At 33.7% G+C, this 19,209-nt stretch overlaps 1 protein-coding gene across 7 annotated transcripts in view; it reads left to right on the top strand.

Moving 5' to 3' along the window:
• Positions 1-19,209, top strand: part of Pgant7 (N-acetylgalactosaminyltransferase 7) — a 185,175-nt gene that overhangs the window by 39,410 nt on the left and 126,556 nt on the right. For all 7 annotated transcript variants that reach the window (XM_069848321.1, XM_069848327.1, XM_069848320.1 and 4 more), the window contains 2 exons: positions 785-990; positions 16,320-16,486. In XM_069848321.1, coding sequence (XP_069704422.1) covers positions 785-990; positions 16,320-16,486 — 373 coding nt within the window. The remainder of the gene's footprint in view (positions 1-784; positions 991-16,319; positions 16,487-19,209) is intronic.

Here is a 19,209-nt window from a genome sequence, read left to right as displayed (position 1 = left end):
GAAGGAAACATAAATACAAGGAAATTGTAACATTGTTCTTACAGAGTTTCAATGCATACTAATAATTTATAGTATAAAATCCAGAAAAATGTAAATTCAGAGAACATAAAATCAAAGTTTCACCGCATCGTAGTATTCCTGCATTCTTGGGATAACTGTACCTAAATTTTTTGAAATGAAACCTTAGTAACTGTACCAAATAAAATCTACAGTTTTATTTCCTCCAAGTAGAGATATTAATAATATTTTTTCATAATTTTTAACATGTAAGAGTCAACAGTTTTTCGAATCATTTATGTAATGCACAAAAATGTGTTAGTGGTTCTGTCACGAATTTATTCCAATGACCCTTTTGTTTCCTTATGCCATCTTTTAGGGCTGCCCAAATTTCATCCAAATTATAGTTCAGTTTCTTTTCTTATCATTAGCCTACAGCCACTTGTTCTCAATAAGAATTTCATTTTGTAGAATTGTGCAGATAAACGTAAGCAAATACAAATTTACGAAAGTTCTGCCTGCAATAGCCAGTGAACAAATGGTATTCCTATATACAATCATTATGGAAGGAAATATTTTGTACAAAGTTCATATCAATATACACGTGACTAGTAATTAGTATATTACCATTAATTAAAATTTTTTTTTTTTTGTCTTTATACTGTGTGATTGTTTGTTACTTCTTCATATTGTCACCTTATAAATTGCTGTATGTATGCTTTGTTATTTTGTGAACTTTTCCAGTTCAATATTAATGCTTTTTTTTTTTTTTTCTTTTTTTCCACAGAAACCTGTGTTAGTGACAGAACTTGGAAATTTTGAACCAAGAAATATTCCTGAAAGAACTGGACCTGGTGAAGGTGGCAAACCTCATATACTGCGGGATGACCAACAAAATGATGCCTCTCAAGCTTTAACAGAATTCGGAATGAACATGGTTTGTTCAGATGAAATTTCTATGAGTCGGTCAATTCCTGATACAAGAATGCCAGAGTGAGTACTTAAATATGGATTTCGTGTAATTTTTCTACATTTCTACATTCATTTTCATTCCATTACTCTCCAGTTTTTCCTATTTTCTGCCTTGCTCTTAGTCACTACATATGATCCATATATCTTAATGTCGTCTATCATGTGATATCTTCTTCTGCCCCAAACATTTGCCATTTCTACAATTTGAGCAAACATTCTACATGGCTATGGCAAAATCTTATTTATTCATTACATAGGTTCTCAGCATACATTTTTGTTGCAGTTACTTAAAATGATTTAATAATGAAATTTTAAATGTAACAAAAGTCATATCATATGATGTTTTGCTTAAAATATTTAATACTAAATGATAAAATAAATTAAATACAGTATCACTGTGTGAACATCTTGCATATTGCTTTATATCACATTCAAGCTTAATGTATTAGAGGAATGTTTACACATGCACACACACAAATTAAAGCTAAATCACTTCTGTTATATTCAACATTAAATCCCAAAGCTGACTCAGATTCAATACTTTTATTATTACTTGTGCACTCGCACGCACACAAATATTTCCCAGTTTTAAACACAAATCATAGTTCATCTCTGTTTTCTTTCGTTGGATAAATCCTTTTGAGTGGATTTATGTTCCTTATTTTGCATATACAAAATCTTTCAGCAATCACTTTCTGCTGCGAAGTCCTGTACAGCACAACATTACAATATTACATTACATTAATGTCAGGTAACCATGACTATATTTGCATGTAAAAATTACTGTTCTCAGTGAAATTATACAGTGCACTACTGCAAATGTTCAAAGTGTGTCCCATGTGCTTGAAGTCAGTGTCTGACTTGATCCTGACATTCCTCTGTCATTCTTAAAAGTGTTGATTGTGGAATGTGTTTGATAACATGAATGATCATTTTTATATTTCGTCTATAGATGAAGGCTTTGTCTGAAAAAAAATGCTGTTCCACATATCCCTAGAGAAAGACATCTAAGAGGTGTGAGGTCTGGTGACCATGGAGGCCATAATGAGGTCTACCTTGTTCAATCGAGTGCACACCAAACATGTTATTTAATTTCTCACGAACTGTTACAGCATAATGTGCTGTTGCCCCATCTAGCTGAAACCATTCTCATCTGTTTATTCAGTAGTAAATCATATAGGAAGTCCAACACAATGCTTTCCAACAACGCTAAATATGTACTGGTTCACATTTCCATAAAAAAATATGATCCCACAATCATATTGCCTAGTATTTCACACCATACCATTACTTTTTGAACACTTGGGTTATAGGATTCACATTTTCATCTTAGGTTTTCGTTGGACTAATATTATGCATTTTTCTCGTATGTATGGGCATTCCCATTCAGAAGGAATAGACATTCATCACTGAATAAAACCTGCTGAAAGAAGGACTATATGCAAGCACCGCATGATCCAGTTGCAGTAAGCTTGCCTTTTTCGTAGATCATTTTCTTGCATTTTGTGTAAATGCTGCAATTTGTAGGAGTGGAAATGTGTCAATTTCAATATTCCCAAACAAATTCTATACTAATACCACCCTCTCAAGCCACATAGCGCACTTTTAGGACTGATGATCATCTTTACAATCACATCCAAAGAATGTTGTTTGTCAGTAGCTGATTTAGTATCACCATTTCATTTCACGTCGAGGACACTAAATGTTGTTTTAAATTTATGTAATAAACTACTTATACATTAGAAGGATTGTTTAGGACTGCCTGGATGGCAAAGATGAAGTTGGTTTGCAACTTCCCCTGTTCTTCTTTTGCGATTATCTCCACAGGGCAGTACTAGCTCTGCTGGAGTTCAGGAGTCAACATGATCTCTTCTTCAACTCTTAATATCAATCACAGCTTAAAATAATGACAATCTCTCCTTCAGCTTTCAATAATTTACAAAAAATAAACGAAACAAAACCAAACTATTGTAACATTGTTGTTTACCACTGCCTACTTCATGATTAAATCACAAAACGTAAATGAAAGATAGCAGTCATGTCCAAGCAGGGTGATAAATTCCATTTGGCAAGGGACTCCTGTCGCGATTTACTCGAAAATAGTTCTAAAAATTGTTTTATTTTCTTTTTTTTATATGAGATTTAATGACAAATGAAATTATATATGACAGAGAAATTAATTATTTCCGTAAATGTACTATCAATCAACAGTTTTTTCAGACAACAGATTCAGATAAAAAAAAAGTATCAAAATATAGGAATTGTTTTCAAAATTTACATAAACTTAGCCTGAAAAAAAAAATATATTTTTCTAAAATACTAATATCTTCAGAATTGTACCTTCAGTTGAAAACTTTGGGCCTGAAACATATCAACAGGAATAAATTTTCAAAACTAGCGTAAGCCTAGCTATTATGAAACTGAAGCAATGGAAAAGGATCTTGAATGTTTAAAATATGTGTGTAAAATGTTTAAAAATATGTAAAAGGCTGATGATATGTAAAATGTTTAAGATGTTTAAATGTAAAAAAAGTCTCTTAAAATATTAAACAAATAAAATTAAGATATTTAAAGTGTCTAAAATACGTGTGTCCAGCTTGAGAGTGTAAAAAAAGCAAGAACGTAGTAACTTGAAACTTTTTGAATAAATTTCCTCAAATTATTAATAAAGCAAAATTATTAATAAAGAAAAATTACAAACGAATAGTATTAAGTAATAATAAAACAAGCTAATTAAAATAAATCTTGATATGAAATTTTAAGTAATAAAAATTTGATTCTGAATTCTCTAAGAGGAACGGCAGTGGCTGTCTTCAGACTAATAACTGGATATGACTGTTTGGCAGTGCATCTCTTCAGTATTGGAATTTATACATCACCAAATGGGAATATCAAAAAGCGAGGTGGGAAATAGTGGTGAGTTGTTGAATGATGAATTTAGGTTGCTTTAGTTATGTGGTGAATGTAAGAGAAGTCATGGTGTTAGTGTATTACTGGGACCACGTGTGAAAGATAAAGTGATATCAATGCATTATGTAGATGACTGGATGATAATAGTGAGACTACTAGGGAAAAAAATAGACTTAGTGATAGTGCAAATTTACATGCCACTTAGTGGATTAGCAGCCAAGGAATCAGAAGAAAGCTATGACAAGGTTGAAGAGATAGTTGAGAAGGAGAAGAAGGGAGCATGCATAATCCTAATGAGTGACTGGAATGTAGTTGTAGGAGAAGCAAAAAATAGAAGAACAGTCGGAAAATATGGATTAGGAAAATAAAATGACAGAAGAGAATCTTTGGTAAATTTGTGTAAAATGACTGTTGGAAATATATTATTCCAACAACATAAAAGAAGAAAATACACATGGCCATGCACAAGGGATGAAAGGAGATATCAACTAGACTATATACTGGTACAGGAAAGAGTTTGAAATTGCTTAGAACTGCAAAGACTCTATCAGGGGCAGATATTAACTCATATCATGTCCTACTGATAGGCGAAGTAAATATTCATCTGAAGAAGATACGAGGAAGACAAGTGACGAAATTGGACGTTGAGAAACTGAAGAATAAAGAGGAAAGAAGAAAATTTGAAACATATTTTCAAGAGAAAACCACTGAATTAGAATCCACACGTGAGAATAGTAATGAGTACCGGACTCATCTGAAAAGTTATATACAAGTAACAGCAGATGAAACAATAGAATACGAGAAAGTGTGAGAATGAAGAAACCTTGGGTCATAGAGAAAATGTTGGAGAAGATGTAGGAAAGGAGAAAATGCAAAAAAAAAAAAAAAAACACAGAAGAAGGTAGAAGAAAGTACAGGAAATTAAACAACGAACTAAGAAGATGAACCAATAAGACAAAGGAAGACTGGATGAAACAGAAATGTAAAGAAATAGAGGATCTAGAGAGAAATGAAAGATATGATTTTTAATGTAGTAAGAAGTAAAATGTATGGACTTTACAAATAAGAACAGGGAATCCATATGGTTGATAGAAGACGAAATTGGCAGTGAAATAACAGACAAAGAAGGAATACTGGATAGATGGATGAAATATGTAGAAATGAGACAGGGAATCGTCCAGATGACTTAATGATAGAAGATGAAGCAGCTGTACCAGAAGACGGAAAAGGATCTTCCATTCTGAGAGAGAAATTTAAGCTAGAGCTTAGGAAAATGGAGAATAGGAAAGCAATAGGAGTTGATGGAATCCCCATTGAATTAGTAAAATGTTTGGGTGAAGATAAGATGGAAATTCTATCATTATGCAATGAAAGATATGAGAAAGACGAATGGCTCGAAGATTTCACAGAGGCAGTGTTACAGATAGGACTGAAGAAAAGTAATGTCAAGAAATGTAATGAATTCAGGACTTTCAGCTTGATATTATCGCACTCAGTGAAGATTCTCCTCCGAATACTGAAACGACATTTAAATGCTAAGATGGAAGGAGAATTAGAAGAAAAAAATTTAGGAAGGGAAAAGGTATGTGAGATGCAATTGGACAACTGTGAACAATCGGTGAAAGATACCTAGAGTAAAATAAAGAAGTGTACCATATATACAGTAGCATTTGTGGATCTCGAAAATGCTTTTGACAGAGTGAATTGGAATAACTTACGGAGATCCTGAAGAAAATTGATGTGGATTGGAAAGAGAGAAGACTATCCAGTAATCTTTATATGAAACATTGAGTTAAAGGTCAAAGACAAGCTAGGAGAAGAAATGTCAGAGGGAAGTGGATTAGAAAGAGGAGTATGACAAGGATGCCCTTTATCACGTACCCTGTTCAACATGTGCTTGGATAATTTAGTGAAGAACTGTTTCAGAACATATTAGGAGGAAGAAGAATAAAGTGCATAAGATTTGTTGTTGATATTGGCTTTGTTAGCAGAAAAGAAAATGATACTGAGGATATGCTACTGGAGCTTAATAATGACATTGTGCAGTATGAGATGAAGAGAAATGCAAACAAAATGAAGAGGTCCTCAGGCAGAAAACTATATATGAATGTAGAAATGTAGAAAAATTACGGGAAATCCATATTTAAGTACTCACTCTAGCATTCTTGTATCAGGAATTGACCGAGACATAGAAATTTTATCTGAACAAACCATGTTCATTCTGAATTCTGGTAAAAGTTGAGAGGCATCATTTTGTTGGTCATCCCGCAGTATAGAGGCTTACCACCTTCACCAGGTCCAGTTCATTCAGAAATATTTCTTGACATTGAAATGAGGCAGTAGAGCGAGTGAACAGCTTCAAATACTTGGTGTGTACTATAAGAAGTAGTAACATGAGCTATTGCCAGGAAGTCAAAAGAGAGATAGCAATCGCAGAGGAAGCTTTTGATAGAAAAAAGAGCATCTTTTGTGGACCTATGGAAAACGAACTAATGGTATGGTCACACATCGCTACTTTTGCTGCACAACGTTTGTACTGCAGCTGCAAAAGTTACGTGTTATGTTTACATGTAAGCCAAAAGCAGTATTCAAGTAGCGTGCTGCATGCTACTATTCGTGCTGCTCAACCCAAGTGCTGCAAAAGTTGCGACTGGAGGTTGCGAGTCTGTTCATACACAAGATGCTACTTTTGCAGTTGCAGTTTAGCTGCAGCTTTCCATCTCCATTTTGATTCTCAAATACATTTTGTGATTATGTTCGCATTAGAATTTCAGATTATGAAACTCAAGCAATAGCTTACTTATCACCTCTTTTAATTATGAAATGGAGAACAAAACCTTAAATAACAAAAGCAATAGATGCTGGGACAAAGGAACAATAGAAATACAGAACAATTTTAAGGTACAATCTCCTTCGAGAACTACGATAAAGGGGATGAATAGGCCCTAATGTTATGGTATAAGAACTTTTTGTGTGTATTAGGAGGATCATTCCACAGTAAGAGTTACGTTAGTCACAGAACATTCAGAATGTTACATATCTAAAACTAATAAATATATTCATGTCCTGTTTTTTAGCTTTTTACAGCTCAAAAATCTGCTACTAATTTCATATTAGTTCAATGCAGTATTATTATTATTACTAGCCAGACCAGTGCGCTTCGCTGCACTTGTTAGAAATAAATATAAAGTAATTACATACTTTAATTAAAATAGTACATTTGGTCCAGGAAACATCCGTGTTTGATAGAAGGATAAATCGTTTAATATGTTACTTAATTGAAATTGTATTTAAATAATTAAAATACGATCATTTTGGACCAGAGAGCACTCATTTCCTGCAAGGATAATTCCTTTAACATGTTTCTTAATTATTACATGCAAATAATTTTGCCATAGAGCTCACTGAAGCTGAGTTATTTTAAAAGGTGTCGTGAAATGGCATTCCTGTACTCATAATTTACCCATATTCGTTTCCTGTGTTTCTTAAAATAATATTTATGTACCACATTAATTTTCATTTTCTTTATTTACATAAACAATGATGCACAACTGAGCGAGTTGGCTCAGATGGTAGAATTTGAGACTTGCATTCAGGTCACAGGTTCAAACTCTGTTGCCGACCAATCTGACTGGAGATTTGGAGTTTTTTTTTTTTTTGGTTTCCCTTAGTCATAAAAGCAAATTTCAGATTGGAAATTTACGTGCCTTGATTCATCACTGCCTAAATTACAGATACGATAAACATTAATCAAAATCTATAATCAGTTATGTGAACACAAGCCATCTACAACACACTACAGAAACAGGAACTCAACAAGAGTAAAAGCGGCCTACTGGTATATCCACACATTCTAAACACGTGACATGACCACATATGTTAAAATTGAGTTCGGGACAGAAGAAGATATCAGATATACAACATTAAGATATATGGATCATATGTGGAAAGAAAATGGAAGGCAGAAAATAGGAAAGATTGGAGAATGCTGGGTTTGCAGTGAAAGATTTGTCCTTGTGCAGAAAACTATGAATGAATAAACATGACCAAAATATTATATCTGCAGAGTAGAAGATTCAGGGCAATTCCATGGTGACAGATATAAAATTCAGAAGATTTTTACACTGTTATTTTTTGTTTGTTTGTTTGTTTTTTTTTTTTAATAATGTCTTTAGAAATGAAATAATTTTCTCACAAGGACTGAGAATATCAACTGTGAAGAATACTTTCAAGGAAAAAATTGTTCGAGGGCCGGGTATCGAACCTGGGACCTATGGCTGAGTGTGCCAACTCTCTACTGACTGAGCTACCCAGAAACTATATCAGACCACGGATCAATTTTCCCCTTTTATCCACACACCTCAAGTAGGTTGACAGATCGTCAGATCCCAGCTTCAGTGCACACCAAGCACTATGTAACTTAAATTGTGGTTTTCTGTTATCAAAACAGTAACACGTATTATACAAATCTGGCTTTTTGCTCAGCCAAAGGTCCTGGGTTCGATACTCTGCCCTGGAACAATTTTTCCTTTGAAATGATTCAAGTCAGCTTTACAGGGATCTATACTTGAAAGAGCCCGATTTTTATAACTGTGAAGAACTTTTAATCATTGAGTTCCAATCTAGAAACACTTTTTTACTCTCGGTATAATAGAAACATTCATTGTGTCGGATGTAAAGCAGAACAATAGTTTATGCAACATCACATAGCTTAATATCAAAACTCTTTGAAGTGTAGGACTTCAGTTCAGTGAAATAATTTTTATTTTTAAGTTAAGACTTCAAGTTACAATAAGAGCACCATTCCAACCCTATTTGCTGCTTCACATTCTTCAGAAATAAATTTCTTTCAGTGTTGGACATAAAATGACTGAAATTTGTTTGCATCAACTGTAGATAATTTTTGTTGCTCAGTATTTTTCATTTATTTATTTAAAATAAGAACTGAGAATTTCTATTTCTATGTTGTTATGAAGTTACAATCTAATATAATTTAATTATTGGATTTAGTTACATTGGTCATGCAATAGCTTCATAAAATAAAGTTTTTCTGAGTTTCATTTACTAAAGATAATTAACAAATGTGTCAGTTTTTACAAAAGACGAACATAGCACACATACACATATTAGCCCACACCTGTGGAGTAACGGTTAGCACGTCTGGCCGCGAAACCAGGTGGCCCGGGTTCGATTCCCGGTTGGGGCAAGTTATCTGGTTGAGGTTTTTTCCGGGGTTTTCCCTCAACCCAATATGAGCAAATGCTGGGTAACTTTCGGTGCTGGACCCCGGATTCATTTCACCGTCATTATCACCTTCATCTCATTCAGACGCTAAATAACCTTAGTGTTGATAAAGCGTCGTAAAATAACCTAATAAAATAAAAAAAAATACACATATTAGAAATAACAGACACATATGAAATAGGTAAAACTAAAACTAAATTGAAATCTGCTGACTGTTATTAATTAATAGAATTTTGAAAGAAATGGTGACCTCAAGTACCTCCACAGGGTACACGAGTTTCAATCTTCGTAACAGTGTCTCTTTTGAAATATGTAATGCAGTCCACTTGTTCAGGCCAATAATATTATTTTCCAGATTTTGATTGGTGCATTACTTTCACCACTGCTTCATTCATCTTACCTGATTGCACCTCACCAGGGTAAAGCATATTGTCATATCTGACAACTACTCAATCCTATTTAGGTGACAATGTCATATCTACAGCTTTATTGAATGAAATGAAATGCGCCCATTGTGCATGGGATTTGTAGCTTAGTCTTTGCAGAAGTTTGTGAGTGAGGTTTTCCTTTCACGACAGTTTCTACAGCTTTAGCCATTACATTATCAGTAAGCCTATCTGTTGAAACATCATCATACCCATTATCAGAGGAAGAGGAGGAGGAATTTTCTAAAATGTTCATTCTATTTTTTTATTCCATCATCCGTTTCTCTCACCAAAACATACTTATGAGTCATTCCACGAAAATATCAACCTCTATGTACATTTTCGAAACTATTCAAACTGCATCTCATGTGATATATCTCTGAAATCCTCAAGCTCCCTATTTTTCGGATATGAATATCGTTTTTTTTTTTTTTTTTTTGCATAGGAAAATGGATATTGAAGTAAATTAAGAATTGTAGTGGAAGTAATTTATATTGTGAAAGTTGACAAAAATGCATTAAGTTTAATTGATCAGATAGTACTTAGAAATTATGATTTAATAACGGAACCAAGTTCACAAGGAACTTTAAAACTTTCCTTGTCATTAGAGTGCCAGTTTGATTCGAAAATCTTATGGACTGCAATTTCAGTTGTAGATATCTAAAGGTTACTCTACTGTGTCATGTCCACGAAAATTATGCATTGGTTTTCGAGACAGAGGAATTTGTATCATACTTACCTATTTATTTAAATGAAGTAACATAAATGGTATCATGTTAATGTTATAATATCACACTTCTCACGTACCCTTATCCATCACTTGTCCATTCAAGGTATGCAGTGTTCAGGATCAATAGCAGACTGTCTTGTTTCCAACATGTCATTATCGAAACCAATAAACAAATCCAAAGAAACTTGCATTTAAAGAGGAATGGTATGAGAAATACTTTGGTTGTGAGTTAATTACACATCCGTCATGAATAATGCGTAATATTTAAACTGAGTGTCAAATAACAGAAAGGAAATCAAATAAAAAAATGGAAAAGAAAGGAATCAATATACAGTAGATTAAAGTAAATTAAACTGATCATTGACTATACAGTCACAGATGTTTAATTCAAAATAATAGAGAAACATTAAACATTTCGTTTCTTCTCAGATGGAGCTGCTTCACAATTCAAACAATGATTCAGTTTTATCTACTGGTACAAATATTCATTCTCCTTCTTGCTTCCCAATATTTAGATTAAGATCCATAAAATTTTCCAGAGATTCACAGATGTTTAAATGTTCCATGTCCATGGCATCTTCTTTATTGCACAATAAACATTTAGCAGAGTCCAATAAGCTGATTCGATGTAGATGTTTTGTAAGACAGTCATGACCAGTAATCAGTCTGAATATGGCCACAGCAGATTTTCATGGTAGATCAGGAATGGATTTTAAATCTTGTAGTAAATTGTTCCATCTTGAATTTTGATGTTCACTTGGAGAATTAGTGTGGTGATTACTGTTAATTTTCCTTTTGATAACTTGTTTTATGGATTCATATGAAAAACTATAATTTTTCTTTACGTTTATTTTAGTTCCTTTCTTGGGCAACATATCAGCTTTCTCATTACCATATATTCCACAATGGGCTAGGATCCATTGGAGAACTAAGGTCTTGTTTAAATTTTGAATCTGCCTTGACATACAATAGATTTCCTTAATTTTTTTCTGATTTAGCAAAAGTAGTTTTACTAACTACCTGGATTGCAGCTTTGGAATCAGATAAGAGAACTATGTTTTTGCATTTCTGCAACCAAGGAAAAACGTTTTGGAGAACTGCATAATTAACTCCAAGTTCACCATCAAAATTTGTTGCACATTTGCCGAGATTTTTATAAAATAAAAATATGGACAAGTAGCACCTGCTCCAGCTCCTTCATCTGGATTCATGAGTGAGCCATCTGTGTAGATATGTAACCAATCATCCTGTGGGTATCTTGTGTTAATAGTCTGAAGAGTACTGGATTTTGTTATTTCTGGGTGAGTATCACATTTGTGGAAGATTTCATCTAGATCGAGATAATTCATTCTGAAATTATTTATTGGATTATACTGAAGTATTATATTTTCTTTTCCAATTAGTATTCCTAGATTTTCCCTAATCTGTATGACTTCCTGTATGAATCCATTTTGGGTCTTTAGTGTAGATGTGGAGTTATATCTATTCCATTGGTCAGAATTTGGAAGTTGTCTTAATTTTTCATAAGTTGTTGTTTTCTAATGCAAGGTGTTTGACAATAAAGTCATTTGACCTCTTGCACTCCAATATTATTCAAAGATATTAACATGGCCAGCCACTGAAGCACAGATTTTGAAGTGTTCCGAATCCATTTCTTGGTTTGAGTTGCACAATGGACAGTTAGGGGACTGATATATTCCAATTCTATGCAGGTGTTTGGCCAAACAATCATGGCCTGTTGCCAATCTAAATGCAGCTACAGACGATTTTCGTGGTAAATCGGGCATTAACTGTGGATTATGATGCAGAGAGTTCCATTTTTTCCCTTGAGATTGTGTTATCAAATTTTGTTTGTTGAAGTCTAAGTATGTAGATTTAATAAATCTTTTCACAGAGTAATACGTAGATTTAGTAACAGGTCTGTAAGTAGCAGTGCTGCCCTTCTTTGCTAAAGCATCCACATTCTCGTTTCCCAGGATTCGACAATGGGATGGTATCCATTGGGATACAATTCTTTTATTGAGTGATATTAATTGAGAGAGCATTTTTCATAAGTTAGGAGGGCTTGAGTTTCAGGATCTACCATAATTGGCTTGTTAGAAGTAATTATTTGCATGTCTTCAATGGGAGTGGTTTTAACTGCCCCAGTGATGAGACACAAGGCTTGGTTTTGTGTTCTTTCCAGTATCTGTTTATAACTAGTTGATGCAGTTATGAGGACTTTGTTACCATGTTTCAGGACAGGTTTTATGCAAGTGTTGTAGGTTGTGTTTAGTTTACTCCTTGAACAACTCCATTTGATTCCTGCTAGTCTCTTCAGTAGTTTGAATCTTTTGGTGACCTTCTCACTTATATAGTTAATGTAATTTTTTCCATGTAAGCTTACTATCATTATTTACTCCTAGGTAACAAGCACTGTCTGTTCTTTGTAACTTAGCATCACTGTAGTTAAGATTTACTTCAACTGATTTCTTTCGTAATGAGAAGAATTGGAATTTTGTTTTTTCGATATTTACTGACATATTATTTGAACACCAAATTTTGAGTTCATCTATAGATGACTGTATGATTTTTTTTTGGAGTTTTTGAAATTTGTTTGTTTTTTGCGAAGTCCAAATGACCAAGTCATCAGCAAAAAGTGCTGTTTTAGCACTAGATTTTTCCAATTGTTGTGGTAGATCATTAATGTATATATTAAACAATACTGTGCTTAATATAGCATCTTGCGGTAAGCCAAGATGTGTTTACTTATATTTGGAAGTTGCCTGTCCATAGATTGTAGCGCAATATCTCTGAGTAATGACTATCCATCTTAACATATTGGCTTTAATGCTAATTGCTGAAGTTTCATGATGAGTTTGTTTCTTCAAACATTATCATATGCCGATGTGAGATGAATACCTTCGACAAATGAACTACATTATATTGAGCCTATAGAAGTAGGTCAAGGAGAAGACATTGTACTGTATAAACATATCTCTTAATGCAAAAATATTAGTATCTGGCATTTGAAGTAATGCTAAGTAGGTTAACATCTGAGAAATTAACTTAAAATTTAACTTAATCAAATTTCAGACAATTTAATATGGAAGGTAATGATTAAGAAAAAAAAAAATTCTTGAAGAAATAGGTAAAAGATCCCAGACTATGTTTATGTAGGTCTTTAAAACATTCCAGTAAAAGAATCATGCAGATATTTAATTAATAATTGTATATTTTATTATGTGACCAGCCTCATGGTCTAGTGGTCAGAGCTTCTGGCTATAGTACATGAGGTCCCAGGTTCGATTCCCGGTTAGAGCACAGAAATTTTTCCTTAAAGGGGATTATTCCTGTGTTCGTCCATGGTCTGGAATTTAGGTTAAGTTTAGATTTAAGACCTCTCCTGGCACCACATTATCATAATCATCCTATCACATCATCGGGGTAATGTAATTCCACCTTCCAGGCGCCCCAACCTCAGAAGTGAGTTACAATTAAGCCATGGCCAGGAGAGAAGACCAGAAATGTCGAAAAGACAACCTGGTGGCATTGGATAAAAAAAAATATATTTTATTATGTAAATGCTTTACAGTTGTAAAGAAATATGCAAATTTGATATTATTTATACAGGTAATTATTAGTTATTTTAATATTCTGAATACTGTTTTATAAAATATAATGTATGTATATTAAGCATGAAAAGTTTTGTTTATTTAGCTTCTATAGTAGCTGAAATACAGAAAAAATGAATTTCACTAAATTTTTGCAAGCCAATGGTGTACCTCCCTCCTTAAAATTGTACACATCTGAGTCAGGTTTTTTACATTGTTAATGTAATCTCTATGTAATATTATAGCAGCATGTTAAGAAATATATACAATTTTATGTTTTATAAGGGCATTTTTGGACGTTATGTCCGGAACACACGTTTCATTTATTTTCTGACAAAGTTTTTTTGGTATAAAATTCCGAAAAGTGTTAAAATAAATCTTTAAGAAATGAATAATGTCCCATATTTGTTTTCATTTGGAAAATCTTATATACTTTGCAGATATTTATGGTTTTCCAAAAAGGGAAAATAAGTTTGTCTGAAATGCATCATGTCCGTAACGCAAGTTTGACCTGAATTTTCGTCACTACTTCGTAGTAAAAACTGAATTTTTTTTGTTTCAATCGAAAGAGGACAGATTAAAGAACATCTGCCACGTTTTTCCCCCGAAAAAATGTCACAGAAATAAAAGTAATTAATGGGTTTAACCCAAAAAATGTAGTCTTAGTATCATGTCCGGAATGATGGAATGACCCTTATTATTCAGAGCTGATAAATAATGAATGCTGTGTGTGTTTGGAACAGTAATAATTAATTTCCATCTTTCATATACTTCATTTTTCTTCTCTTGTATTTTCAGTTTCGGTATATCCTTTACGCGGTCTAAGGCATCCTGCCTAGGACTCACGTTAGGGAATGCGCGCTGGTTCGAGTCCTCATGGGGGAAGAAATTTTCTCATGAAATTTCGGCCAGTGTATGGGACCGGTGCCCACACAGCATCGTGATGCACTTGGGAAGCTACGATAGCAAAATCCGGTTGCAAATACCAGCTATAACGGCTGGGGGGATCATCATGCTAACCACACAATACTCCATTCTGGTTGAATGATCGTCCACCTCTGCTTCAGCATGTGGGCGTGAGGCCAGCAGCCGGCTGGTCGGCCTAGGCCCTTCATGGGCTGTAGCGCCACCGATTATTATTATTATTATTATTATTATTATTATTATTATTTTTATTATGTATATCGTTTATAAAATTGAAATCTTCAACTCTCCAAATTGTATACTGTGTCGTGAAGACAGTGCTATGAATAAGGATCACCTTTCGAGTTTTTTAGCTCTCAAGATGTTACCTACAAGAATGCTCGCTGGACTTTATTGGGAAGCAAGAGAGCAAATGGAATATATCCAAGCATTTGGGTATTAGAGTACTACTACTATATATATCAGGGAAATATTGGCGCTTTGATGAATTTTTAGCTAACAGTAGTACCAACTTTGTTGATGAAACAGCAAATTTTTCAGCTATGATCACAGAGGCAGTGAAATATAACTTTAACAGGCATCAATCTCCAGTCTGGACTTGACTGTAGAGCAAGAAAACTAAGTTCTTTTTCAATGTCGGATGTAGATCAGGATTCTCAGTAAGCACTGAGCATGCACAGTATATTATAACTGGAACTTGGAAAATTCAGGTGGCCCAAATTTTATTTCTGAGTGTGTACATTTTGGTGTCGGGTATAAAATTATAATTTTCAAAACTTATCAACTTAATGTCATGATTGAATAGTAGTTCAGGCTTTTTGTTATATAAACATTTAGTTTATCTCATAAAAAGTTCAGTAAGGTATACCTTTAGCCATATTTGTTAAAATCTGTAAGTGTATGAGACATAAATACAAGTATTTGCATGATACTGAGAAATTTTATTTAAAATTGTTGCCAAATTAAAAGTCATAAACTTTTCTATTGAGTTCTAGAATGAGATAACTATGACACATTCAAAGAGAAGGGTTTATATACGTTCTAAAATTATATATACATAGGTATTTATTACAAAAAAATAAAATGGCTTACAGGTTGACCATTTCATGAAATTGTCCTTTAGCTACTAAACTGCAAAACTATGAACATTTCAGATAAAAGTGTTAATGGGGTGACAGTTATCCCGGCAAATAGGCAGTGGTCTGTTGGCGATGTTATAACCAGACGCTTCATCTATAGATGTTATAGAAATCATCAGTGGCGAGGCACTCTAGGGCATAGTGATTTCCTCAACATTCCAGGGACAACTGGCGTTAATGGCATCACCAGACATTTACTGGCATATTAGAAAACAAATGGAGAAAATCCAGTGTTCTGACCATTTGATTGAGCAATTAATTATATAACTATAAACTCTTATGTTAAAACTACACGAAACAAGTGAAGTGTGACCACAATTTCTACTTTTATTTTCTATGCTAAAACTATTATTTTATTTTTAATTTAACTTTCTTATGTTTCCAGATGCAAACATTGGAACTATCCAGAAGACCTCCCCAGAGCAAGTGTAATTATAGTGTTTCACAATGAGGGATGGTCCACATTATTACGAACAGTGCACAGTGTAATAAATAGGTCTCCTCCCCAATTTTTAGAGGAAGTATTGCTAGTGGATGACTTCAGTAATAAAGGTAATTTATACTGCATTCATAATCTCATATTCACTATAAAAATTATACACATACACAGATTTATCATTTGCATCTCATGTTAATGTGGTCAGTATGAACACAACTCGCCATTTATAAGTGAACATTGAACAAATATGTCATGGGACACATGTAATGTGAAATAAGATAAATAATTAATGTCCAGTTCTCTTAGTGAGTACCAAACTTAAATCTGCTAAGTTTGCAATTACAAATCCAGTCATTTGTCCATAATGGAGGACTTAACATAAATTAGCCACCAGCTTAGCTCAATTGGCTGATACGCTTCTTTCCGATCTGGATTTGTGCTTGGGCGTGGGTTCGATTCCCACTTTGATTGATTACCTGGTTGGAATTTTTTCGATGTTTTCCCCAACTGTAAGCGAATGTTAAGTAGTCTCGGCCTCATCTCGTCAAATACCATCTTACTATTACCAATCTCATCGACAGTAAGTAACCGGGTAGTTGATACAGCATTGTTAAAAACCAACTAAAAAAATGAAATAAAAAAGAACTACATGAATAAAATTAAAAACTAAATTCAAGAAATAATGTTTTTCTCATTGCCGTCTAACACAGCAATCAATTAAAATAATCTTAGTCACAACTCTACTTACGTTTAATTTAATTACAGTAAAACCCCGATAAGACGCTATTCAAGGGACCGCGTGTAAATCGCGTATTAACTGGGACCGCAAATTAGGCGGTATATTAATTTTGACTTATATACAGTATCTATTAGCATTTTCTTTATTGAAATACATGATTCATGAAAGGTAATATAATATTACTCCATTATGTAATTACTGTACTGTACGTCAAACACATTTACAATATGTACTGTACTTAATTCTTTCGAAAAAAAAGTCATTTATAGTTGTTTGCCGTGCATGTTCTCCAAGTCCTCATGTTTACCATACTTCAGTTTCCTGCGATTACATCCTCCCAACATCACAGCTGCAGTGATTGAGTCGCGATTTTTTATTATCGTTCTTAATATCGATGATGGGATTCCTAATGAATCAGAGTTGTTTCTGAGTAAGAGTACTGTTCTCATCATACTTTCGTAAGATTTCCAATTTTTCTGACACAGAAAGCACTTTTCGTTTAACACTCATTGTAATCACATTCACAGACACTTCAATACACTAAAGGACAACAAACTGCTCACCAAAAATTTCCAGAATTTTATTACAGCCGAGTGAGGAATGTTGTTTGGGAGAGAGGGTTAGCAACAGGGTGGGGTATTGTAACTGTATGTAGACTTTAAGAACTCAGGTAAAGAGTCGAATAAGAGAGCATAACAAGAGAGTGGGGTATACTAAGGTATGAAGTATGAAGGTTTAAATGCGCAGATGAAGGGTCGAATACCAATACTTTTCAGGTTAATGGCACCAGTGAGTTCAGTGACCAAGATGTTTCATTGCTGTACAGTACATTGCTGAAAATTACATCGAAAACATTCCACAAAAACAGCGTATTATGCGGGACTTGAGCACAAAAAACAGGGTATTTTATAAAGGCGTTATATATGAAATGTGCAGGAACCAGACAAAAAGTGTATTACACGGGATAGCATAATAAGCAGGCGTGTCTTATCGAGATTTTACTGTATTATTAATCATTTTTATTCTGTACGAAGTCTGTTGTCATGATTACTGCATGGAAGCAGTGTGTTTTTTGTAATATTCTCTTGACTTAAACTTACTTGTAATCAGCTTTGAAAAAAAATTTTATTGTTTCACAAAATTCAAAAAGAAATTTTGGTAATTAAGCAATAATTGAATACCTCCTCAAAATAATGTTGCATAATCCGTTTGAGCTACTTTACAGGAGACAGTATAAATAATATAATTCAGTATATTCCCACAAATATGCAGCACAAATAATTTTAGGTTGTTTAATTACTTCTGTTTTAGTAATATAGCAAGTCAGCAGCTCTCATTATCAATCATTATTCTCCCATTAAATCCTAACAACTTAATTTTGATCATTCAAAATTTACACTTTTACAATTCTGTTCTTGCTTTTCAGTACACTTATATCGTACACACCATGTTTCAATAATACTTGATACTAAAACGTACTATACCATTGTCCAATAAGTTCGTTATTATGTCTGTTTCTTGTGTACATTTCATTTTCCGATCCCACTAATTTTCTACATGTTATACTCGCTATTCTAGCTAGCCTCCCCCGCCATACTCCTCACTTATTTTCATTCTCTCTCTCGCTTTATATAATTCCTATTACACTTCTCTAGTTCATTCACAATTGACACTTTATCACTCTGTTCATGATTTTCAGATCACTTAGACTAAATCGAGGACCACTGTTTCTAATAATCTTGTTACTAAAACATATTACACCACTATCAAAATGCTCGATTTTTGTCTGTTTCATTCGTACCTTTCATTCTGATCTCACTAATTATCTACATATTATACTTCGTCGTTCTAGCTAGCTTCCTCCACCATACAGTACTCTTAACCTATTTTCATTAACTCACTCGTCTTATCTACTTGCAATTGAACTTCCTCTTCCACTTCTCTAATTCATCTATCACATTATTTATTAAGTCCTTAGCTGTCTCTTCCTTAGCCAGCTCTGGACCAGAAACATCCACTTCACCATTTTCTGTTATACACTCGTCATTCTTTTTCTTCACTTCACTTCTCACCATTTCAGCCTTTGCACTCACAGAA

Source organism: Periplaneta americana, chromosome 15 (assembly GCF_040183065.1).
Source record: "Periplaneta americana isolate PAMFEO1 chromosome 15, P.americana_PAMFEO1_priV1, whole genome shotgun sequence".
Classification (NCBI taxonomy): domain Eukaryota; kingdom Metazoa; phylum Arthropoda; class Insecta; order Blattodea; family Blattidae; genus Periplaneta; species Periplaneta americana.
Note: the sequence above shows the minus strand (reverse complement) of the source record. Positions and strands in the feature narration are given on the sequence as shown.